Here is a 25,971-nt window from a genome sequence, read left to right on the forward strand (position 1 = left end):
CTGGCTGGCTTTACCTCCATATTTTCCCCCCATCTTTTCCTACCTCCAGGGATTTCAGCCACCCCCAGATCCTTTCCCACCTCTCCCTGCAGCCTGCCAGTCTCCCAGAGCAGGCCCACCGCTGTGAGCCAGGGGTCAGAGCTGGAGGAGCCAAAACTACTATTATTTCTGCGTAATGACCCAAGAGAAGGAAAGAAGGAGTCAGAGGGAGAGAGAGGGAGAGAGAGATATGAAGGTGAACGGGAGCTAGGAGGTCTGTCTGTGTTTATTCTCACGGTCAACTAGTCCGTGTTTCAAAACTTTTTTTCTGCTCTTTTTTGCTATTTCATAATCTCCCACACTTCTTGCCCTTCCAGTTTCATTGCACAACTATCGGAACAATCAAAACACGATTCAAATCATCTAAGCTTTCCACAAGTGTGCTTCATGGGAAATGAAAGTGTGACCTCGGAATCAAACAAAAGCTGGATTCTGTTGATCAAGTGATCGTGTGATCATGAGGACCCATCTTGCTACACTTCAAGCTATGTGCCAATGGCCGAACTACAGTGGTTCTATTGGCAGCTATATGCATAGCTAACCTTAACCTTAAACCTAACCCTAACACGTTACATCAAAACTGGAGAGTTTCATTGATTGCCTGCCCTGTTCCAAACAGTTTTCAAGGATAACTTCCCAAATGGTTCCATGTGACAAACCATCTGGCACATCTGGTTATAGAAATGTACAGTATGACACCCTAAACACTCCCTCTGGCTGAAATAATTCTTCTCCCTCTCCCTCACCTGTGTCGGCCGTCTGTACTTCCTGCACGCGGTGACATGAGCGATAACGCTGGCGTGGCTCTCCTTGCTCACATTGATGCCGTTCACCTTGATGATGCACTGGCCCGGGTGCAGACCGGCGATGGCTGCCACCGTGCCTGTCAAGAGACAGAGGCAAGCAAAGAGACAAAGGGAGAGGTGTCAAGGGTAATAACTGTAGCACATTATCCTGCAGGTGAGAGCGGAATCCGGATGACACATAAACCGGCACGTCCCCCAAAAAACAACTGTCACATCTCCCACATCCTGTACACAAATTTGGGTTGAACAACATTCCTTTATTGTATTTGCAACTTTAGTTTCCTGTTTTGGCAGCTCGGGAGAAGTGTGTGAGAGAGAGAGGAGGGAAGTTGTTTATCTGGGGTAGACGAGGGCCTCTCTGAGGGATGTGATTCAGACCATAAGAGAACTTCAAGGTTTACAGCTATCAGAAGGAAGTGCATGGCAGACTAAATATTCCTCCCATTTGTTTTCATAGCCCCTTAAATACACACCAGGCATAGCTCACATTGCAATATACAGAACCTGCACCTCAATCGCCAAGAATGTGTAAGAATGTAAATTATCAAGCTGTCTTCGTATGAAATTATATCAACAGACAGGTCTACTTTATTCATAGTAGAACAGAAATATGGGCTACCAGCCAGAACTACAACAGGGCCAATATGATACAAATATTATTGGAGTCGCCTCTCTTCATGTGTATCTGTTTGCTTTCCTAACACAATTGTCAACAGCTTTATTTACACACCCTGTTTCAGGCAGGTTTCTTCTTTGGAAAATCTTAAGCTAAACAGGAAGTGTTTTGTATTTACAACAGAAACAACACTCTTTATGGAATATGTACAAAAAATTGGGTTGGTTAAAAATGCAACATGTAAGAATGTTTGTTTAAAAACATTTCAAAATTAATTTCTGATTGACTGTAAATAAATTACAGTTTTCGTTCTATATCTAACACGTCTATGTATTTTATTGTAGAGGAATCACCTTGACATCCTAATTTGAACCTCAGCTTGTGCTCACAGTACAGTACAGATCTTCATGGCTCCCCTTTTCAACATAATTGGGTTATTTTAATCTCTGCTTACTGTGAGGGAAAGTTTACCTGCTGAATAACACAAATAATGCAATGGAAACAGATATTGCTTATACCCAAAGTTGCTTGTTATAATTCTGGAAAAAACTGTCTGAATACAAAGACCGACACATGTACGGATAATGACATCTCTGTGCACCTCGAGTTGAGATATTTCAGTCAGTGGCTGACGTACTACAAACCTAACAAACAAAACATGAAGAAAAAAAAAGCATCACAGAAACGACAGTGAACCATCGACAATGAGAGTACAGTGCCACCTAAAAGTGATTTAATGATGAACCTGTTATCTACTCCTTCCTGTCTCTCAGTGTCTCTTCTCTAATTGTCTCTACCTGCTCCTGTTGACCTCAGACGCCAGGGGACGGCAACTGTTATGACAATCCAGAGGATTAAACACCTCCTTCATCATCAGCTTTGTCTCAGGGGATCAGAGCATCTACTTAAACACACGGCAGGTTCCCAGGCAACCACATCATCAGGCCAACATATGCACACACACACACACACACACAAACGCACCCACACACACACACACACACACATTGGAAAGCAACAGCACATTTCTACCCTGCTATCCCACTAAGATTGCTTAAGGAAAAGAAACAAGATTCAATTCCCCTGAGAACAGCCAGGCAAGGCTATGGATTGTTTTTGGATTGGACGCTATCTTGTGCCAGCCTTGATAGTGGCGCTGCTAAACACGCTGCGTGTTTGGAGAAAAAGAGGAACTCTGATTAAAAAATGATGAGTGCTGCTTCAATCACACGGAGGAACTGAACCGCTAAGAAAAAAATAGTGACTAGGCGGGAGCCCCAGTAGCTCAGTTGGTAGAGCATGCTACGCATATACAGAGGCCTCGTTCAAGTCCAGCCTGTGGCCGTCATCTCCCCGCTCTCACATCCCATTTCCTGTCATCTTGCAAGCTATCCTGTTGATAAAGCCATGAAAAGGCCCAAAAGAATACTACTATAAAAGGTGAATAGGTACATGGGAATTTTTGTGATGTGCAAAGTGATAACCAGATAATTCTGCGTTTTGGCTGCACCATTAAACAACCAGCTGAGGCACATGGAGAGCATCAGCGGGGAAAATGGGCCTCTGGTGGCCAAGTCACGTACCCCCCCCCCCCCCCCCCCGAAAAAAAAAAGGCTGGCGTGGCAGCTGCTTGCCAGCTGGGCCGTAATAACAGTTAGGTGATGGGAGGCCCTTTTTTCTGATGAAGAGAGACAGCTCAAGTGGTGGAGGCAGCGATCTCTTACCTCTCCCGACAGCGTGGACCACAGACGGGCCGAAGCCGCGGATCTGGAAACCCAAGCCGTCAGCCGAGTCTGGGATCTTGACCGTCCTGGGGAAAAGGAGGGAAAATAGAATAAGTTATCACAAATAATCACACATTAACATACGTACATATGCAGATCAGACTTACTCTCTTGGCTTGGTGCTAACAAGCACCCTGAGGGGTCCCTTGCTGTTGAAACACTGCCTGAGGAGAACTTCGACTTCAGAGAAAGGCCTGAGGAACACCAGGTCTCCATTTATGGCAAACAACTTCTTCCCTACTTCCAGGCCAGCCATCTTAAGAGAGGAGAGGAGAGGAGAGGAGAGAGGACAAGAGAAGAGCATACAGAATCAAAATGAAATGTCATTTTTTAGCTGAACTTTTCTGATATAAAAACGATATTCCTGAAGGATTTCTATATATCACAAAGAAAAGTGCAGACAAAATATGGGAGAACTTTTATCTACAAGTGTACAGCTGGGTCCCGTTGTGGATTTCATTGTCCAAGACTGAATATTCAAAGGCAAACACACACACAAGGCCCCTCTCTATGCAATCCAGACCTTGCAGCCGCATTTAGTTGCTACTTCAGGGCTGGAGGGAATTACAGGTCGTGCGCTCAAATTGATCACATTCGCCTCCAAACTTCTCCGTCCCATTTTCATCTAACAGATCAAAGCTGAACACCAAAGGAGGCCTCAGAAATATGGCACCCTTTAATGCGCTCTATTTCTGCATGAAAATGCGTCTAATGTTCACATCAGTGTCCATCACCGCAAAGCGGGAAACAGTTAGAGTTCTAGATTTTTCATGACGAATGACCGAACCGCATTTTTTACTACAAAGGGCTCCTGCTGATTGGCACAGAGCCGCTGCGAAGGCATCAGAGCTATGCAGGACACAGTGAACCACATTCGGAAAGCCAAAGACATCCTCAGATCTCGGTGCCTACATCGTTCCGGCAGAGATTACATGGACGTATTCTCCACTGTACGAGACTATAGGTAAATCCAGGCAGAGAGAATTAGCAACAAGTTACATAACAAGATCATTTTGAAAATGTATTCGTTCAAGAAGATTGTTGGGCTGAATGGATTTGCAGAAACAAAAGGACTTTTCAGGATGCTTTCACGTACAGAACATGGAATCCTAAATGGAGCAAGCTTCACGTTAGCTGCGTTTTAATTTTCTATAACAATGTTGTTCTGAAGAGACTTCCTTTGTGCTCTTCGTATCCATTGTGTTGAAGCATCCTTACCTCGGCTGGGGAGCCCTTCTCTACAGATTTGATGATGGGCACCCTGTTCCTCTCTTCCAGGGTAAAGCCGTAGCCTCCATCACTAGGCCTTATCTGGGAAAAACGACATGTCCCTCATCAGCAAAATCCCAAGCCAGCAGAGCAGGACATTTTCACCGAGCGCAAACACACAAACACACACACACACAAGAGGCAGATTCTGGTACGGACAGATAGCAGCGACGTCAGTGTTTACTCTCTCCTCTGAGAAGAATGCTTACTGAGGTATAAAATGGACTTTTGCAGTGTTATGACTTTCCTTCTCTCTCAGCTGTGTGCTTCCCAATGATTTAGTGTCCCTTTGGTTTGTTCTGCGTTGTGGGTATGTAACAGCAGAAGTCACAGCGCATTAGACAGACTAATCAATCAATAAGCCACAGAGAACTGCTGTAAGTGAGCGCTCACCAGGAGAGACTTGGAGATGACGTTCTCGACTATTTTCAGGTCGTGCTTCATGAGTTTGTGTTTGGTGTTGGAACCCTCCATCTCCTCATCAGCAAAGAAGCGGAACAGCAAGGGCTCGTCCTTGAATTCACTCTTTTCCAACACTGAAGGAGGCAACAACAAGGTCAGAGATGAATAAAAGTTGGACAAAGAACTGAAAGGTATGTTCATATTTCTGGTAAACGAATTATTTTCATACCAGTGTGAATGTATGTTTTCCCACACGTGCACTACACAGGCTTAGATCCTAAGTTACATTATCTTTCTCAAGGTTATGCCATTCTGAGAGTGGTTGAACTAAAAAAAAATATGCACTGTATTACCTCAGCACTATTACATAACTGCAACAAATTATTATGAAATCTTTACAAATTGTGGGGAAATTAATAGAAACCTGTGGATGCATGGTAAAGGTAGAAAATGGATTAAAAATTCCATAATAAAAAATCATTAGGACATGACTTCTGGAAAATGGGCATGCCTGTACATGCAAACATGTATTAAAAGAGACATATTGTGCTAATTTTTAGGTTCATGGTGTTTCTTGGGACCAGTGAGAGCAGGCTGGGTATTGAGGAGGGTGGGCCTTAAAAAGACAGTATGAGAAAGCTGAATGTTTTTATGAGCATTAAAGCATGAAAACCTACTCTAGAACCTGAAAATGAGCATGATATGTCTCCTTTAAAACTGCGGTATACTGCAAAAGACAGGGAGAGATTTATCTGACAGTGATAGGCTTAAGTAGCATTGTGTGACTTTGCTTGGAATGTGCTTAAATGTAACGGACGTTCATTTATATGTCGGCCCACGCTGCAGGTTTTAGTTAAGAGGTTTAAATAATTAGTCACATGCCAAATGGCACATGCCCAAGCGCTTAAACGCCATGTATCCCAAAATGTACAAATACAGGCCATGAGAAAAGAAAAAGGAGACCCCTGTGGCAAGATATCGCTTCTGAAGGAACCCAGTCTCCACGGCAACATAACGCATTCACCATGACTTCGATTTTTAGAAAGAAAAAATATGCCTAAGGGGAATAACAGAGTTTCCTTCTAACATTTCTTCACTTCATTCCCCTCAAGATCAGATACAGCGCCAATAGTTTTAATAGCTACATCGTCAGGCCAAATAACTCACTGGCACCACTGGTAAAAATTACCCTGAAGGCTCTGGAAGTGAGAGGAAGTTGACGGCTGGGACTGCTATGTTCCATGGATGTTCACGTAATTTGTAGTGTGGGTAGGTTGGAGCAGTTACATCATAGGGGTACGAGGAGACACGCTGTGAGTCATACAGTAAAGTGTATGATGTGGACTTTGGCAAGCACGGAGTTAAAAACAACTCTGACGCGCATAAACAAACCGCAACCATGGCTACTGACCATTTCGCACCTAAACATCCATGTGTTACTCGCCAAGTTCTCACAGCTAAAGCGACCAATGCATGTACCCTGTGCTTAGTTACCTAAGTCACGCAAGTATGCATGAAGTTAATGATAGTATGCATGAATACAGCCGTAGCCCTAACCACACACACACACGCATGCATACATACAAATTAATTCACTGGATTGGAAAAAATTCTATTCCTGTGGCGTGTCAAAGGGATTATAAGTAGAAGTGGAAAGAGAACAAGAGTGGTTGTGTTCTAAAACAGGATGCTAAATGCCAGGCGCCCTCTGTGCGGTTTCTCCAAAGCATTCAACTAAGCATTTAGTCAATGATGGAGAGGATTCCACGGTTTGTGAGCAGCAGGATCAGAACCTTTTTTTTTTTTTTTTTGCGCTGTTGAAATCCTCAGCAGAGAAAAAGTGCTGTACCGTGATGCATGAAGCCATTGTCGCACAGCTCCACCCCCAGGATCAGCGCTTCCTCCCTGGTTCTGCAGTCCCCCTGCACCAGAAGACACGGGGAAGAGAAAGAGTGGATTGCAGCAGTGGGGAAGTGAGATGGATTTAAGCAAAGAGAGTAGATGGAGGAAATGAGTCGAGAGGGGAAAAAAGCAAAAGAGGATGAGAGAAAATTAAGTAGAAAAAGAGAGACGGAACAAAAGACATTGTGTGTTCAGAGAAAATGTCACACTCGCGCCCAACATCTAAAAGCCCCGAGGCCAGCAGAGCCACTCAACGCTCCATCTCAAACACCAGCCAAAATCATGTGTAGAAAGCAGGAGTGAAAGCTACTCCACTGGCCTGGGTCAAACACCTTCATATGGACTATCATATGCACCACACGTATGCGCTCATAGCAAATATGCGCGCACAACATGTGATGTCTGCCATTGATTCTGTGGTGGTCGCCATATACATTTCATTTCTTTGTTGTCATCCGGAGAAGGACTATCAATCTGTCAACCTCAAAAGCTTCCTGTCAAAGTCAATAAAGCTCAGCTGTCAAATCAATTCGAGTTTTCTTTCTTTGTTTCCTTTTTACTCAAGTCTGACGGCGAGGAACACTTTGTTGTCTAAGTTTCTTTCCTCTGGTCCGCATTTGAATTCACTCTCAAACAAGAGTACAATTGATCTGTCATTTAAGTTATATATAACTTAAAGCCTTTGATTTGTTTTGTGGATTCAGCTTTAAGTTAAAGGTGCAATATGTACAACGTTTAATTGTAAACATTTACAAAAAATCATCAACAGATTGTGAACAAATAACAATACTGCTGTTATGTCTATGTATCATGTTGCAGACGTTTCTAAAGAAGTCAGCATGCTAACCAGTTAGCCCCTGACCATGCCATGCCCAGAGCTCCTGTGTGAGGAGTAAGCACTAGTCGCCTGGTGCTCCAGGCTCCCAGTCTGGATCCCTAACTGCACAGCTAACTGAGCTAATTACCAACTGGCAGCTACAGTTAGCAGCAATTAGCGGGTACTCTGGTGATTGTTTCCCCTTGTTTGTTAATATGAACTCGGAAGGCTATATTTTCATCACATCTTCTGTCCTTTTGTAAAAACCACAACATACTTACAGCTGACATGCAATAACACTGTGCAACCATTGCTGCAGATGAAGCACTTTTAGGGCTTACCTGTGCAATTAGCCAGTCTATCAGCTTGTTGGCCATCACTACTGATTTGTAAGTCCTCAAATGGTAGTCCTTATCCCTGCATGGGCATAAAAGCAGAAAACTTCATGAGGAGGATCAATAAAACAAAATTCTACCTATAAACTCTGACCGTGCCATGTTAGTATTCAACTCTATGATTCACTTTAACTGTATTAAACCCAGATGGTGAACACACAGAGCTGTAATTGCTTGGTCTATTTAAACACAATGACTAAAAGAGGACTAATAATTCCCACTGTCAGCAAGGCGTGGTTACTTTTCAAGCACTGGCAGTTGCGTCATAAATCTAAGGGAGTTTCTGACAGTCGGTGACAGCAAAACAGCATTCCTCCGAGCATGGCTGCGAATGGCCCCTGCGGTGTTTGGCACTTGGGTGCCCCCATGTCAGTCTGGTGTTGCTGTTCTCAGTGTTACCCACGCAGGCGTACAGACCCCGGGAATGCCGTCTGAAATGGAGCTGTGACTTTCCCATGAACACAGAGGCCTCTCCTGGGACACAAAGGGGCCGAGCTGCAGGCCGGGAAAGTCCAGAACCACCGTGACTTATACCACTTCACCATTTCCACCACGCGCAAACACTCACTCAGACACACACGCAACCACACACACTTGCAGACAGAGTTCACACAAGTCAAACATGACATGTGGGCCAAGTTAAAGTCCAATCTCAGCTGTCTGGAGCTCCTCAGAATCTGAAGCTGGAGAGGCTGAATGCTGCTCCGTTTCCTCCACAATGGAAAGTTCTATTGCATAACTGTATCTGACAGCCTGTGTTGGTCTCTGACGAGGACCCTTGTGTTGGTATTAGGAATGTTGCCCTGCCTTTGCCATGCATAAACCACTTGAACTAGAAGAGGCAAGAGGAACAACGTTTTTCCTTGAATTGCAATCTTGCGGACAGGGAGATTTGGGCTGTAGCGGCTGGTGCACAGTGAGGCTGTCAAGAGTGAAAAATGGGGGGTAAACAGGGGTCCAGCGGGCAGCCATATGTCCGGCATGAGGAAACAGCAGTTCGAGGAGTAACAGAGGGAAAGGTCAGAGAGGTAGTTTTTAAATTTGCTGTCCAAAGAGAAAAGTTTGCCCTGACATTTTGGTAGCAGTAAATGGATGATGGCTGAAAATGCTGCATTTTCAAAGAATTCTTTGGAATATATTATACAGGGGATGCTGAAAGTTCAAGCCTTTATCAACTGCTGCAGTCCTGATGAATTACTCGAGTACAGTGCACCATATCGTTTCTACACTTATATCTATAAATACTGAGTTTGAGGAGGACTTTCCTGCATAATAAGGAAAACTTGTCAATATTTATCTTCCATTCTGTAAGAAGGTAATTTATGAGATTGCTGTATCTTATGGGTTTGCAGCCTCTCTGTGTGCATTCCTCTCATTGCATTATTAAACGTTCTGCACACAGTATTAGCCAGTAGTGGACATTTCAAACGGGTGGGGTGTGGGGGTTTTGTCGTGTACATTCCCCCCCTCGCTTCATCGTTCTAGCTCTGCCAGGAAATTATACCTAATTAGGCAGGGGCCGCTTGCTCCAATTAAACTCTGGCATTCCCAGGCCCTGTGATGCATTGTACTGGGCTTTCAGTGAGAACACACTGCACAACAACACACACAGTTCTAGCACACCAACAACAGTTTTTCCGTAAAGAGGTTTGGCCTCAATACAAACGCGGATGGACTGAATGCTGACGACAAACACAGAATCACCCTTTAGGCTTTTTAGCACTTGAATCAAACAGAAATACAGAGAAGCCTCTATGCTGGAATACTACACTTACTGTATAATCAGCGTACCCTCTGGCTATGGCACAGTTTTATTGGTGTGAAATTAAAGCTCTTCATCAGGCCACTTCAAATGCAGCATAAACAGGCAACCTTGAAGTGGTGCTTTGCGGCAAAACACATTAGCAATCTGCACCGCAAATGCTGATCAAATGGAATCTAAAAAAAAATAACACATGCCAGCAAATTACTGTTTAAAATGAGACTGCTCCAACTCTAACGCTGTTAGACAAAAGGTTGTCTCATCACACGTGCCAAAAATTGCTCAGTAACACCTGTTTGGCATTTGCGTTTGAGTGACTGTTTCAGGCATCCTGGATGTTTCTGGTTTTTAACGTGTTTACAGTAATTACTACGTTTATATTTGAATAACATATAATGGACCTCCATCCAATTTCATTGCTAAAACTTTGAAAACAACAGCATATAACTCCAGATGTCCCGATGGCTATTTTGCATCATGTTGTATGTATAAGCATTGGAATCGATGTTTGGCTCCAGCAGCACGACTTGGTGACGGGCCTTTCAGAGAGAAGGATCAATATGCAGTCGGTCACACTCTGTGAAATGCATAAGAACTGTGTATTGTACCTGAATGGCCCCTAGAAAATGCCGTTTAACAGAAATGAGGCTATTTGTAGGTGTGATGAACGATTGAGCCTTGTGACCCGAACACACACAACAAAGGAGGAGAAAAATGAGCAGAAATCACCTGTACGTTCAGATTTAGAAAACAGGCAACATCCTTTGACAAAACAATCAAAACAGCAGGTCCACTGATAAGCTCTGTCCGCCCGTATTATCGTTCAGAGAATAGCTCAGTAGCTGCTGAAATTTAATCTGTGGCATTTTTGGCACTCCTCATTTATGTTCACTTGCAAATAAAAATATATGATGCAAGATTTCTGCAAAAGAATGTCTAAAAAAACACTAGACCTTTGTTATAGTCCATGTTCATGCTGATGAAGACCATGTGAGACTGGTTAAAGCTCCATTAAATGCAGTAAAGCATTGTACTTAGATGCATGAAGCCATTGGGAAATGGCTCCATCCCCAAAATCAGTGCTGCTTTCTAGCTTTTTCTACAGCTTTCAACAGAATCACATGGTCTTCATCAGGGTATTTTGCATATAAGTGATGGAAAAGGATCGCATGCACGCTCTCTTAGCTGTTTAAATGTGTCTGCGTTGGCTTAAAGTTAAAACTTGACAGCAGCCAAGAACGAACATTCGTGCTGATGAAGACCATGTGATATGATTGAAAGCGGCTAGTGAGAAGACCTTGAGTGGATATATCCTCGTGAAATCACTATATGTATATGGACAAGAATGAACACCATGCTGCATATTATGCATTGAAAGCTCCAGATTAAGCAAGTAAGAGACCTTCAGTGGGGACCATTGTGTCAAGCTACTATTTCCAATGAATTTTGCGGTGCAGCTGGTCAAGAATTCACTTTTATGCTGATGACGACCATGTGATGTGCTTGAAAGCTCCTGAAAAAGCTCATAAGTGGACCTTTTTACCAATCTACCAATAATTAGGATTTCTCTCTGCTTCTACAAAAACTTTGAAGATCAAGAAAAGGGACCATTTCTCTTTCACACTATTTACATACCAACATTTCCAACAGGTCTCTAAATGCGGATAATTAACTCTCAAAAGCACCGAGAGAGAATTCATCACAATGCCAGCCATTAATCTGTCTCCCACATGAACCCAAACTACTCCCAACATCTGACAGACTCAGTGTTCTTCACCACATCTGTGATTTGAGACTGGGGAGATAAAAACCTGCCAGGCTCGATCACCCACAGGCCCCGCCGCACCCCATCACCATCTGTGCCAACTCCTCCTAAGTCAGGAACTCTTTGAAAACAATGAGCTCATAGTTCACTGTGTTATTTCTCTCCTCCACTTTGGTCTCTTTGTTTTGGAGCTATTTTTAGGAGCGAGAGCCAGATGCAAGGCTACTGGAGCCCCACCTGGCTGGGCTGCAACGGAGTGGAAAGGAAAATGGCTGCCTACCTGATGACGGGAGTGAAGAGGCTGTGAAGACGGCAGAAGAGCCGAACGCCCTGAGGAAAAACAAGACAGAAGTTTTCATTACATCAGTGACAGGTGCACAACATTTTATTTATAGTAAATCAGACCTTACCTTAGATATGACGTCATGCATGTCACTCCGGGGGTGGTAGGTGCCGTCGTCGTAGCGAAAGCGGTACAGCACAGGCTCGGGTTTGAACTGGTATTTGTCTGTCACTAAAAATGCAAAAAACACAAGGGGGTTTGTGAAAGGAGAAGTGCCGGTATGAAAGAAAAAAGCAAGTGGAAACAACTCAAACCCTAAAGGAACATTATTCATCTCACTTCCAGTTTGAAAGTATAAGAGGTTTAAAAGCATAGCAGGGCTGCACAGTGAAACAAGCTTTCAAGACAAGAACACTCATACAGAGCGGTCACAGATAACACAGCTCCTCTTCCTTTAGGGGACTTCGTCGAGGACCCTTCTCACAGTAATAACAGTTGGCTCCTCTGTATTCTTGGCTGAAGCCGTGCTGCTTCCATTAAAGGTTTTTATGAAAAGATATTCTATCGTTCTTCACATGGGGACTTCTAACTGCACGGCGAGAGAGCTCAGAGGGGGCTCGGAGTTATTCCTCTCTGTCAGGAACGGCTCTAAAGCCCAATCTCATTTCTCTGTGAGGAAGCAATAAAGCTCCCACGAGTGATTTAAGATACAACTTGGCTTGGGGCCCTTACTCTTTTGAGGAAAAACTGCATGCAGAGAAGCATGCGCCATTTAGTGCAAAGGCAAAGCCACCTTAAGCCTCGTGCGCTAAATACACTTGTTACACAAAGCCGCAGAACAGCCACTGAGCAAATGTGACACAAACATTGCGGCAAGAAGAGATTATTAATTATAATCCCTTAACCTAAACACTGTGTCAGGGGAGTGTTTAAATGGGACACCTGCTGGGACATAAATAAGACAACTGCACCTACGATGTAGGCTCCGGCCAGGGAGGGAAAAGAATTGGGAAACTCGCGGAACATTCATTGGATGTTCCTGAAGGTTAGGTCAGGCTATAGCAGGCACTTGTATAGTCTATACTGCGCAGCACAAAGTGAATTAGACTGCGGTAGATTTGGTTTTAGATACGGAGCAGCAGACGGTGATCAAGTGTGAGAGAAGAGACTGGATGTGAGAAAACCAACCGTGGTGGATGATGCCGTTCTCCAGCAGAGCTTGACCCAGGTGAACCCCTTCCTCCTGGTTGCCTGTCTCACCGATTTCCATCAGCCAGGACACAAACTCACTGGGGACACACAAAAGACAACACTCGCATGATAGCAGATACACTCACTCACTCACTCACTCACTCACTCACTCACTCACTCAGGGATAATACAACAAACATGCACAAAATCCCCCATGCGAAATCGCATCGCTCCAGAGGAGGAGAGCTTTGAATTCACTCTCGATAATCTGCAAACTGGAAAAAATGTGCTGGCCTTTGCCATCATTACAGAGAGCCTTTACAACATGCTACTAACAACATTTACTCTAAATTGATGTGACTATGGCAACAAACACCATCTTGGCAGAATGAGGAGTGATTTTTTTACTGTCAAGGGCCACATCTGTTGCTTTAAACAATCGGCAGGCTTTAGTTTGCATGTTTTGTCTAGTTTAACTTTATTTATTTTAGACAAACACCGTCACACTATCAAATACGAAAGGGGTTTAATTGGATCTTAGGAGGTTCATGCTGAAAAATGCTAAATATGTTTGCTGTGCGTCATTCACAACTGGGAAGAAGGAAACAAACCCGGCTGCCAAAACAACAAACAGCATCCGATCTTCTGATGGCCCAAATGAGCTAAATTGGATAATTCTCCATAATTTAGAGACTCGGTCAGAGAGAGATTGAGAAAGAGACTATGAGGACAAAGAGAGAGAGAGAGAGAGCGAGAGAGAGAGAGAGAGCAGGCAAAGTAGCAGTAGCCTATCTGATTACATCCTTGATGTCCCGTCTCCCCATAAAAGCCAAACAAACACGGCCAGCGGCACCACTGGAATTCACTGGAATTTACTTCCAGGCCATGACGGAGGTGGCCGGGTGTCAGCGTCGAGCCAGCGCAAGCAATTTACAAAAGGTTTCAGAGAAACAACTGAACAAACACCACCACCACCACCACCACCGCTACCATCTCCACCCCCTCCCCCGTCCATCCGGCCAACATCTTACACTCTTTAACCACTCATCCTTGGCGCTTTTCTCTGCATAACAGACCACAGGGGAAAAACACATAACAACGTCAATTTGTCAACCTCTGTACCTTAACCATGGAAGGAAAAATACCCTGAAAGGTTGAGCTGTGCAGTTCTCATGGCCTCATGGAAGCTTAGGGTCACATGTGTGCAGGGCAAAATGGCCGAATTAAATAACCAATATTTAAGACTCACTGACGTATATAGAGATAATTTGATGTATGTATGGCATTTGGTGTTTGTTCTCTGACAAATAAACCTCAACACTTAAGTCTAGCCTTTAAAGGTCTGTTTGTAAATGCACTTTGTATCATGAGTGACGCAATCTGTCTATAACCAAGCTTTTTGCTTAAGTTGAAAAGACTTTGGAGGAAAAGTTGGAAAAAAGATGATGTCACAAGGTCACATACCTCCCCGAACCACTGTGAGATGACAGTAAAGATAAAGCACTCCAGCTAAGTTTTAAATGGTTGAATAAAAGTAGCACCAATTGCTGTTTTTCCATCCAAACTCTAACTTTAACTTTAATGTTGTCATGAATATTTCAGAGAAATGCAGAGGGAACCAATCTCTCAGAGTCTTCAGGCCAAAGAAGGGGACATTTCACACAATACCTCAATATTTTAGAAGATGAGCTCATTCGCTTTCTGGCCAACAGATCGATTAGGAGAAGAAAGCCTTTTACTCACATAACTGGCGGGTAAATATGAAGCTACGTTAGCCGGTTAGCTTAGCTGAGCATGTGGAAACAGCTAGCGTGAATCAGGTAGAAGGTAACAAAATACACTGAGTGGCAATTATAAACAAAATGAGTTCATGTTGTTGGCTCAGTGTCTGTAAGCAAGGAGTCTAACTGTTAGTCGGCAGACATTTCTGTTCACCTTTTGTAGACTAAACAAACAAGATATCATGTGTCACTCAGTGAGTTTAGGGGTTAAAGGTGAATGTATTTGTTTTTTCTGGAAAAAGACTTACTGGCTGCTTCTTCCTCTTTCTGGTCTCCATGCTGAGTTCTAGCTAGCTAGCTAACTAGTCGCTAGCTGACTGTAGCTTATTGTCTTGGAGAAAAACACAAGAGTGGTGTCAGTCTTCTCACCTGATTCTTTGCAAGAAAGTAAACAAGCATATTTACTAAAATGGCAAAACTATTAATGTCCCTTATGTGACCCGAGGCAATACCTAAAGTCATACAATATCAGCACAGTAAATAAATGATTAATGATCAGGTTAATATTTCACTGCTCTATGTGGAAAAATGCTGACTACATCTATATGCTACTATCTTAGCATTAAATGATTTTTGTACGCTGAAAAAGCAAAAAAAGTGTCTGGTAATGTCAGAAAGAAAGAGCAGATGCTGACACAGACAAAGAGCGTTTCTTACAGGATGTCCGCCCTTTTCATTGAGCTCTTAAAGGGCTTTTTAATCAACATCTGTCACGACAAGCACAGTATTGTCTTTGATATGTAGAAGAGACTACCGCATTGACTTCCTTTTGTTTTTCCTGTTTATTCCAAATTTAAAATTGGATGATAACTGCAAGATAGGTGGCTGTCACACACACTTCCTTTGATGAATTACACTCTCACAGGAACCAAACCACAAATACGATTGCACCACTTAAAGGGGAGGAGCTCGAGACCCAAAAATAGCCTTCGGCCTTAGAAAAAAAAAATCCAAAAGAGAAAGACGAGGCGTGGAAAGAGAATAAAGGCAAAGCATTTCACAATGGGGGGAGTGGGCCGAGTCGAAGCCATAGGCAATGTGGCTTTCATCAGAGACATACCATGCTGGTTCCAATTCAACAATTACGCCTACATGTAATCTTCTCCAAAGTCATCTCAGACAGGGGAAGTACAGAGGGGCTAGAGATGTCTTTCTACCCACAAGTGGTCATCCAGGTGTTGGCCGAGTTGTCTGTGGATGGATAGGTTTCCAAAGGGAGCTTCCCTGAGCTGCTTTCTCACCATACGATCCCCTCAGTCTCAATAAGGTACCCACATATGACCAACATCTGATCCTTTTAATCTTTTTAGCTGACAGATCCATTCCTCCTCCAGACCGCGAGGGATCTGGTGTTGTCTGCGCGGACCAAAGGAGAAAGTAACTCCTCATTCCAAAACCGCCATGCGATATAACATGGCCACAACTATGTCCAATTGGACTTTTTGGTTGTTGTTTTTTTTTTCTCCCCTCTCGCTCTCCACGCTTTTAAAAATAACAGGGCCTTCTGAAATGACGGTTTAAGCTGGGATAATGTTCAGCGTGATTATTACTAGTCAAAACATCTCTGTAAAGATTTCAAACAAATGGAAAACACGGGTCATTCTGTAACGCAATGAGGCGTTTATGAGGGGAATTTGTTATGGGATTTCAAGAGTCAAGATAGGAGCAGAGTTTAAAAAAACATCTAACCAAGACTGTCTTGTGAGAATATTTAATTTCAATTTCATTTTTTTAAATTGCATGTGTCGTCACTTTATAAAGAAAAGACCGCTGGCCGTCACGTACAATTATTCATTTACTAACACGGAGACCTCTCTTCGGCTGCGACCAGATGTTTTCAGATTTTTGTCATCCTGATCCAGCTTTGTCCCGACCTCAGTCTCACAATGTGTGCGCCACACTTAGGCGTATAATATGGGAACCACATTATTGTAAAAAACATAAAATAAAATCAGTTTTTGTGCTTTTCCAGCTTAGGAGAGCAAGTGGTGTGATATCCCATCAGGATTTACTTTAAAAAACTAACAAAAGAACATCAAATCACAGCTAGTAGTTTGAGGATCACATCATTCCAATGACCGGAGTTGCAGTGTGAGTTGCTAAATATTGGGTTAGCAGGAGATCTAGACTTCGACATTTTAAATTTAAGGAGTTATTAAAGAGTGCTTCCCTGGACTAGATTAAACCCCGGGCAAAGTCAGTTCAGACTGATCTTCTTTCATAAAAATCTGGCAAATTGATATGACAGCGAGGCATCTACATCTTATATGATGAAAGGGAAACACTGAAACGGGGGCATCAAATCATGCATGCTTAAAATAGCTCAAGGATTTTGAGCAAAGCGCCCTTACCAGTAAATACCCTCACCTATCAGCGAGTGGAAGATAGATTGGCATGTTTAGTCTCATTAAAAAGTAAACTCGGAAAGTCAAGGAGGGAAAGAAAGCGACGAACATGTTACGCACACACACACACACACACAACACACACACACACAGCTGTCCTCTGGCACAACGGGCCCCCGACTGCAGTTCCCTCACTGATTCCTCCGCAGAGAGCTTATTGTAATCTAACATGGGCGAGAGGGAGAGAGCGGGCAGTCAGCTGAGACGCACAGGGATATCTCCCCGTGATTTACGACTGGCGTTCGATGGCCGATCCGTCCCCAGACACCACACCAATAATCCTTAAATAAGATTCATGGGCTAAATCTGGCAGGATTTGATTTTCCCATGACTGAGACTGCAGATATACATAACACGGAGTCTCCGGAACAAAAAGCGCCGACGCTTTCTTCTTACCAGCTGCTGTCTTTAGATATCCCTGCCAATTTTAAAATGAAAGCAGGGACAGTGGGGATCTATATTACAGTCTTATGTGTACTCTGATTACTCCATTTCTACCTATTTCATATCAAATATAAAGAGCTCAACATCTGAGAACATAAAGAATCAAATATTAGATATTTGTGGTACAGTCGTCTACGCTCTCTCCCTCACAGTTACAGAGTTCACTCCGATGTGAAACAGAGGAAACCACGAGGACTGAACACTTTGCAGCTTTCTCACGACTCTTACCTTCCCAGGAAGCACTTGGGGAAGGTGGTGAGCTTGCGTTTCCGGTCCTTGATGAGGTTACCCTTGGCCATGAGGTGGTAGAGCTTCTCCCCCTTCTCTGACACCATCACCCACGTATCCTGCTCCATGCCGAGCCTCAGACCTGTGCAGCAGAGGTTTGCAAAAAGCCTGTCAATATCATAGCATTATTAATCTTTGCACTCTTCTGGACTGGATTTGACATCAAGGTTAGCAAGATAATTAGCAGCGCCTGTGCTTGTAGTCTTCAGCAGGGTCAATGGCTGACGCTATGAAGGGTTTATCTTGCACACAATGTCAAAATGGGTCAAATAAAAACAGACTCTATGCAGTTTTCACCATAGGTTTTCTTGTGAATGCTAGCAAAGACACGCACAGCATTGCTGCATTGCTCCATTGCTCACTCTCTTTCTTTTGCAGGTCCCACAACTAATCAGAACTTACTTTTTCAATTATTCCAGTTTCAATTGCTCTGTATTGATTTTCCCAAACGCAGCATATATTCTCAGTATTTTGATCCAAGACACATGGTGAAAATAAAATAAGAAATTAAAAGGGAAATGAGGTTCCCTGATCGACCCCCACGCTGACACCGATACACCCAAGCGCCTTCTTACTTTTCCTCCGCTCCCTCTCCTTCATGATGGCCTCCAGCCACTCCTGCTTCTCCTCCGGGGTCTTGGCCATGCAGACGAACCACTTGTTCTTGGCCGTGTTGTGGATCTTCCAGCCGTTGTTCACTATGTTCCCGCTGCTGTGGTAGTCAGCTGTGAAGGCAGAGGTGGAGAGAGTTGGGCTTCACTAGTTTTATAAAGTCTCCTCTGCTCGCTGAGGGGTGTGACAATGCAAATTTGGACTCGTTCAGGCTCTGTGCGGTTCTTCGCGTTTGAAGGGTAGGGCCGTCAATTAGTGGTCGCACTGATCATGACATTGTAAACAGAGTTGTTGGGAAGTCGGCTCTGCAGCGAACCATGGTTACCGCATGAAACACAGCAATAACAGGAGGCACGAGTCCAATGATCGGCTTCAAAGAAGCAAAATTACATCGTGATAGCAACGCTACGCCTCGTAGAGAAACAGACAAGAGCAGACAACATATCATCTGGTGAATTAAAGAGAGAATTATGTACTTTTGGAGAAAAATTTCAAGCTCAGAATATTCATTTTTGTGGTAAAAATAAAAAACCCAACATGAATTTTCTAAATAACTGAATAAACAAGCTGATCTCGAGGAAACAGAATCCCCAGAACATTGTTGAAAGCGAGAATGGTGGTAGGGTCCGCCACATATGACAATATGAAACTGTGTTGTCCTGTTTATTCAGTAACGAAAACAGCGAGTTTGTATCTTTCCCTTCAAAATCAGATTTCACTACAAAGAGCGCCTTTAAAAGTAGCGTACGCTCTATCAGAAACATCTATTTGAAAATCTACTCCACCTCAGTGCAAATACTTGCTCTAATCTAGACTCATTTTTCCCAGTTCTAGTGCCGACCCTCATTGCCACTCTATTGAGTGCTTCATCGATTATCGCTCTTCTCCTTTAATGAGATAAACGAGGAGACACGCATGCAGACGAGGAGCCATCCATCAGCATTATTTACTACTGAGCCTCCAGGATACTCCCGCCAAGCTGTCGGATACTTGTGATTCTCCACCGAAAGCTCAAATATAGACGTTAAGAATGTACAAAAGACCAAAAGTAATTGGAGATGATCTCTTGACCGTTCCATGAATCCCCATCATTATTTCCATCTCTGGCCGACCTCTGATTTCCCCTGAGGGTGTAACAAAAAGCAAACAATTACGATCATCAATTACAATCGCGTCTAAAAGCATCTACAGTGTGGTGTCCTTTATATGGCATGCCTCGAGGGCGTTTTTTAAACCTCAGGCAGCAAGTGTGCGCCTGGGAAAAAAAAGTCTCTGCGCTTTCATTACGTCGGAATCTAAGCTAAAATACTCCTGTCGCTCTGGATTTCAGCTTGAGATCTCCTGCCTGTGGTGCAGAACACCCAAGTGTTACCGCGCCGCCGCCTGCCTCACTTGTTTATCCTGCCTCTCCAGACCCAAACCCATCCATCTCACACCAAAAACACCCAATATTACTGCCCATCTAGGTCCGCTGGAGAGGAAATGATGGCTTCTACAAATATAAATGATAATCAGCGGCTATGTGAGGCCAAGAGACACAACCGCTCGAGTTCAAGTACCAGCAGCAGCACAGCCCCAAGGATGTGTAACTATAGATGTCTTAAAAAAATGTGTTTATAGGTAGACCTTATTTTTCCATTGGCAGTCCAAGTATAAAATCACACACTTGTGCACAAGTTCAAGCCAAGGACTGTATTGTCAGTGTTCCTGTGTGGGTTATTATGGTGCATTTTTTAAAACTCCGCTGCTGCCAGGAGTGCTGAAATTTTAAAAAATGAGGATCTAAAAGTGAGCGAACACAAAAAGAGAAAGAAAACCTAGCTGCGTAAACATTCTCATCTATCATTTTACAGGACCACTCACCCGTGCCATCATCCACATTTTCCACCTCCATCACCTCCGTGTTGATTCTCCCTCTGAACAGGTAGCGAGGACCCTCTGTGGCCGTCTTGCTGTTTTTCAAACGCCTTGGACGGAGACAGGAGAAACCGAGAGAATTAGCCAACGAGGTTTAATCATTCTCTTGTTATTGACTACAGCATAATTAGTCTCAATCACAGCTCAACACGTTTAACGCACTAATTACAATCATCTGATGTTTGTCCATATGTACTAACCTAATCTTATTCGAAACAAGTTCATGACTTTAAAGGAACAGTTCACCCGAAAATCAAAAAGATGTATTTTCCCTCTTACCTGTTGTGTTATTTATCCCTCTCGATTCTTTTGGTGTGAGTTGCAGGGTTATGGAGATATCGACCATAAAGATGTCTGCCTTCTCTCCAATATAGTGGGACTAGATGGCGCGCTTTAATTTGAGCAGTTTCATCCCAGAACTACTTTCTTTCCGTATCATGGTGAAGAAAGAAGAGTGCATCTACTCATGGATGAGAACATTTCACCTCAGCCAAGAAGAACGCCATGATGGAACAACCTTGTGTCCTTCTTCGTCACACTGTGTGGTTCAATATAGCGTTGGGCTGACACAATATCAGATTTTCACTACACGATTAACGTGGCCAATTCACAATTCACGGGGAAGTCAGTAGTAGCTACATCAACAACAACCTAGCCAATCCCAGATGAGTGGCAAAACATAAATATCTGTGTTACGCAAGGTCACTTCCTCTTCCTCTCCACATGGCTGTGTGGCATGTGTGTGGCAGACAATGGACTGAACGCCCAGTGTTGTCAAAAAAACAACGTTTTGCAGTCTTGTAGTAATGTTAAAGAGGTGCTGCTACTGTAATATTTGGTGTAATTTGCCAGTGTTGCGAGCGCTCGCTTAACACACGTGGCAATACAAAACTCCCATAGGGAAATTTCTAATTTAACACACATTAGCATTGAGTGTTACATTGCTACATATTTGATTGTGTACCACTAGCTAGTTACTGCATCTTCTTCTTCGTAACAAAGGGAGAATGGAAATTGACTTATGCGGCGCTGGATTATATACCCAATATCATCATATGTGTCTCATTACCGCAGTATCGTCATTATCACTCTATCATGACATCCCAAGTAGAGAGAAAGCAATCGGTGTGCTCACAACAAGGTCTGTGGATTATCTTGGGTAACCTGGTAATGATTTCTGGAACGAGCTATTGTTGTTGAGTGCCGTCTACATCAATTCTATTCAGGAGGAGGCAGACATCTCCACGGCTGATATCTCCAAAAACTCTGCAGCTCTCACCAAAAACGATCTAGATGGATAAACAGCACCACAGGGAAAAGGAAAAACAAGTTGTTTTCTTTTGGGGATGAACTGTCCCTTTAAGGTCAGAGGAACACATCCTTTTTTCCTTCTTTAGTCAGTGACTGGATTTGCTTTTTATGAACTATCTGCAGACACTACACTGTACATGACATGCACGGTAAAAGCAAATCAAAGCAGGTGGCTGCCAAAAACACGGTACAATAGACGTAGTAGCATTGTTAGCAGCCTGCATCAGAGGCTCGGTGTGAGCTGAACAGATCAGGCGGTAAAGAAGCTACTGTTGAACAAGGGGTTCTGTCTGCAATCAGCAGGAGTTTCCTGACTTAACTTGTGCTGATCATCATAACTTCCATATTTCTTGCTATACTTCAGCACGAAGCACCTGAACGATAAATCTACTAGGAAAAAAACTTGAGCCCACAGACGGTGGTTTGGACTAATCACATGTCCCCATTTCCTCAATTTTAAGAAAAACCTTCCTAATCCTTTCCTCACGTGTCTCCTCGACTGCATAACTTTTTTTCTCTCAACCCCCTCACAAAAAATGCTTCCCACAGTGTGCCGCTCCCTTTTCTGTGAATTATTTATAAGGTCCATGCTCTAAATATTGTGTAGGAGTACAGAGACAGGGGGAAATGTAAAATTAGTATTCATAATATTTTTACTCCGTCTCTTCAAAAACATACACAGTAATGAGAGTTTAAAAATCATCTTCTGCGTTGTGTGGTTTTGTCTGCAGGGCGATGTACAAAAGAGGGTCAAGAGACACCTGTTTTTCTTCTTGCAATAGACCAGGAGCTTGTCAAACAGGAAGAAAATCCTCTCTTGTATGTTTCCGGCTGAAATCTTCAGGAGGACGCCGTGCATGAGCATCTCCGTGCATGTATCCGTGATGTTGGAGCCCTGCGAGCGGACAAAATGTGGACAAAAAGGTTCAGACAAACAGAGGAGTAAAGCAGGTGCTTGGACACACATGGGGGAAAGCCAGGAAGAAGTTATTCCAACTAGCAAATAATCTCTTTAAAAAGTTTCAGGCCGCATCTACTTTCTACACCTCTCCACATTCACACAAAGTCTGAGCAGGAGGAGGGACCACAAAGCCCAGCCTTTCCTGCTCCCTCTCTCAGGGGTCTGTAAAAACACTCCCCGCTTCCTCCGAGCAGATTGCTGTGGGACTTTAAAATGCGCGGCCGTTAATGGCTTCTATAGAATAACATCCCGTCCAGTCAAACTATGTGTTGCATTGTCGCGTCTGGTCACCATATTGGTCGGGGTTCCTGCTGCAAGTGATAAAGTGTGCTGTCTTTCCCCTTACCTTGCCTGCTCTGGGAATTTATGTAGCACGTTTGATCGGCCCTTCAGAGCTAAAAATAACTCCCATGCGCACAGAGCCGGAAAATGTGCTAAGCATTTCCTCCTGCTGGAGACATCAACGGGCCAAAACCCATCCCGCTTTTTTCCTTCTTTCCCTCCTCGTCCTTTTTATCCTCCTTCTCGATCGTCTCTCGCTCTCTTCCCCTCCTTTCTGATTCCCCGGCCTGTTCCTCTATCTCTTTCATTCCTTCCTCCACATATCCCTCGCTCTTTTAACTCCCCAGCCCATGACCAGATGTTAAAGTCATTTGCAGCCAGTGAATGTGTGCACACCAGACATGGAAACTTGTCTTGGTCACTTGAAGGGGGCCAACAGCAACATCGCACTGATCCAGACTGTAGAGCTGCATTTCCTCAATGGAAGTGCGACACTTCCCCTTTGTGTTTCATGCCATTTAACAAAAAAAAACCAAAAAAAAAAAACCCTGTGCCAGTTCACTTCTCTCGCTGCGGCTGTCTCTTTTTCTCTGCAGCATTTTTCTATCACTCTTCATGTCAATTTTGTTCCAAGCAGAAAGCTCAACAGAGGTGTACTCAGCCTCGAATCTTCAACTTAGACCCTCAGTCATCTGTGTCATCTAAATTTCAACCCTCTATTTTTATAGTTGGACAACTGCCAGACATAGCAACTGCAGAGAGGGATAAAAAAAAATGTGAAATGACAAAGCCAGACACGACCTTAATTAAGGAAAAAGTATGGTAGAAAATTAGAAAAACCAGAGGAGTCAAATCAGGCAAACTGGAGTAAAACTCTAATTAAACTTGCGCAAGAGAACAGAATGTGAAGTTAAACACAATTTGAAACGACTACCCCGCTGCGCTAAAATTAACATATTTCTATGCTGCGCGGTGACAAAACACAGACACTTGCAACACGAACCAACTGGCAATCACCGCCCCGGCACAAATGCTGGCAGCCGTCGCCATGGTGACCACGGCGGGCCATCGCCCTGTCTCTCCCACGCGAGGTGAACCTGCCAGGATGGCCCGAGGGCGGCCAGCTGTGGAGCAGGTCAGCGCTTAACAAGCAATCAGCCCGGGCGGAGGAGCAGGAAACGGAAAAAACAGCAGCAGCTCTCACAATCACTCTTCATCCCTCCATCATTCCTCTGACACCCACACAGAGCTGCGAGATGCAACCATCACACTCTCCTCTCTCTCTCTCTCTCCTCTCTCTCTGTTTTCCCTTTTATTTTTCCTCCTCCGTTCCATCTCGTTTGGAGCTGCAGAGGCCTGGCGTGCAGCGGTCAGAGGGTCCCGCTCCAGAATGAGCTAATGTTTACAATTAATAAAAGTGCTGAGGGGGAAACCGCAGAGGAGCTCCAGCCAGGACCATGTCAAGCACAAAGATGTGTCACCCCACCCAACACCAAGCCTCTTTCTGATCATTATTCTGAGGCTTTGGAGTGTTTATTTTGTGACCTTACATTGAGATTAATTATAGTGCAACAGAAATTTTATACGTTCCTAATTATCTGTCTAAATTTGTTGGAATACCTTCGGGTTATTTTTTCTTTTTTTTGATGGATTCAAGATGCTTTTGTTGTTGGTGTTTTTTTTTGTGGTATATTTTACTACAAAGGAAAACAAACTGACTAGCAGCCTTTCTAAATGTCCGGCTAATGTTATAACAACAAAGGTCCCTAATCATCGAGTTGGAAAATGTGAACATCTTGGTCACATGCAAGGAAGTCTAATCATGCCTGTAACAGTCTGTTGCTGCCTACACCTCAGTCAGAAGCTGTATCAACACTGGCAACGTGTCTTTGACTGCATGTGTCCAGGAAGCCTTCGGGGGCCCGTTTGAATGAAGCCAGGTCAATTACATAAGCATCCCAGCCTCCTTCCTCACAATTACCACCACTGTTTTCTCTTTCCAACCACGGCGAGTCTTCACTGGCCCCTTATTAAGGCATCCCAAGAAAGCAAAATCCAAAGGAAAAAACCCCTGCAGACCAAGAATTGCAGGTTCACCTGATGACGATTTGACCGGTTACCCTAAAGCATGACGGCTTTAACATCAGGCAACAGACTCGTCCAGGCAGAGAGAATTCGCCCTTTGTGAATTCGAGTCATTGTTCCCAGAGAACAAGAAAGCTTAAAAGGCTACAAAAGTCACGGCACACGGAATTCTTGTTGAATCGCTGGCAAAGGGCTAAGTGGCTTTCAATAAGTCATGACTTTGAGCTTTGCCGGGGGGGGGGAAAACTCGGCCGCGTGTTAAAGGCAACAAAAAGCCTGCGACCCGAGTGTGGCGGCGCAGCGCCAAGTCAATGCGGCCGTTTAAGTCAAAGGTATTAGACAAGATTAGACCATTCAAACACAGTGTACACAGTTCAGTCGAGGCCCACCTCCCAGCCCTCGATATGAGACTGCCATTCCTCCAGAATCTCCAGCTTCTCCATTTGTCTCTTGGCCTCGTTGATGCTGGAGCACACGGCCTTCATCACCTGCAGAGACTCCTGCACCAGGGCGTAGTCGCTGTGCTTCTTAGGGGTCCTTTTCAGCAGCTCCTGAGCATGTAAACCACACACAATCACACACAGAAAACATTATTACATGATGGGAGAGACTATCCAAAGAGTGACACCTGTGCATTCTGAATATTTGAAACTGTTTCAATACACAGACTGCGGAGGTTGTCGGGATTATGAACACGGAGACTCAAACTCCTAACAAGTCCGCCTTCATAAGCTGTTTTTACTTGCAAACTATTCTAACCCAGGCTTTCCAACTTGTATACTTAGCTTTTAGCTTTTTTTAAACACTTCAAATGCATTTACATTTCGAATTTTTTTTTTACAAAAGACAGCCTT

The 25,971-nt window shown here is 43.8% G+C and overlaps 1 protein-coding gene across 3 annotated transcripts in view; it reads right to left on the reverse strand.

Annotated features, from left to right (window-relative positions):
• Positions 1-25,971, reverse strand: part of prex2 (phosphatidylinositol-3,4,5-trisphosphate-dependent Rac exchange factor 2) — a 103,825-nt gene that overhangs the window by 50,591 nt on the left and 27,263 nt on the right. For 2 of the 3 annotated variants that reach the window (XM_030398749.1, XM_030398750.1), the window contains exons 6-20: positions 25,507-25,668; positions 22,551-22,684; positions 20,425-20,528; positions 18,525-18,674; positions 17,890-18,031; positions 13,029-13,129; positions 11,968-12,071; positions 11,838-11,887; positions 7,977-8,052; positions 6,766-6,838; positions 4,908-5,050; positions 4,464-4,556; positions 3,353-3,501; positions 3,186-3,271; positions 786-922 (exon numbers count right to left, since the gene is read on the reverse strand). In XM_030398749.1, the coding sequence (XP_030254609.1) occupies positions 786-922; positions 3,186-3,271; positions 3,353-3,501; positions 4,464-4,556; positions 4,908-5,050; positions 6,766-6,838; positions 7,977-8,052; positions 11,838-11,887; positions 11,968-12,071; positions 13,029-13,129; positions 17,890-18,031; positions 18,525-18,674; positions 20,425-20,528; positions 22,551-22,684; positions 25,507-25,668 (1,704 nt within the window). Of the gene's footprint in view, positions 1-785; positions 923-3,185; positions 3,272-3,352; positions 3,502-4,463; positions 4,557-4,907; positions 5,051-6,765; positions 6,839-7,976; positions 8,053-11,837; positions 11,888-11,967; positions 12,072-13,028; positions 13,130-17,889; positions 18,032-18,524; positions 18,675-20,424; positions 20,529-22,550; positions 22,685-23,096; positions 23,482-25,506; positions 25,669-25,971 lie in introns of those variants that run through there. The other variant, XM_030398751.1, reaches the window with a different exon arrangement.

This window comes from Sparus aurata, chromosome 19, assembly GCF_900880675.1.
Source record: "Sparus aurata chromosome 19, fSpaAur1.1, whole genome shotgun sequence".
Lineage (NCBI taxonomy): Eukaryota > Metazoa > Chordata > Actinopteri > Spariformes > Sparidae > Sparus > Sparus aurata.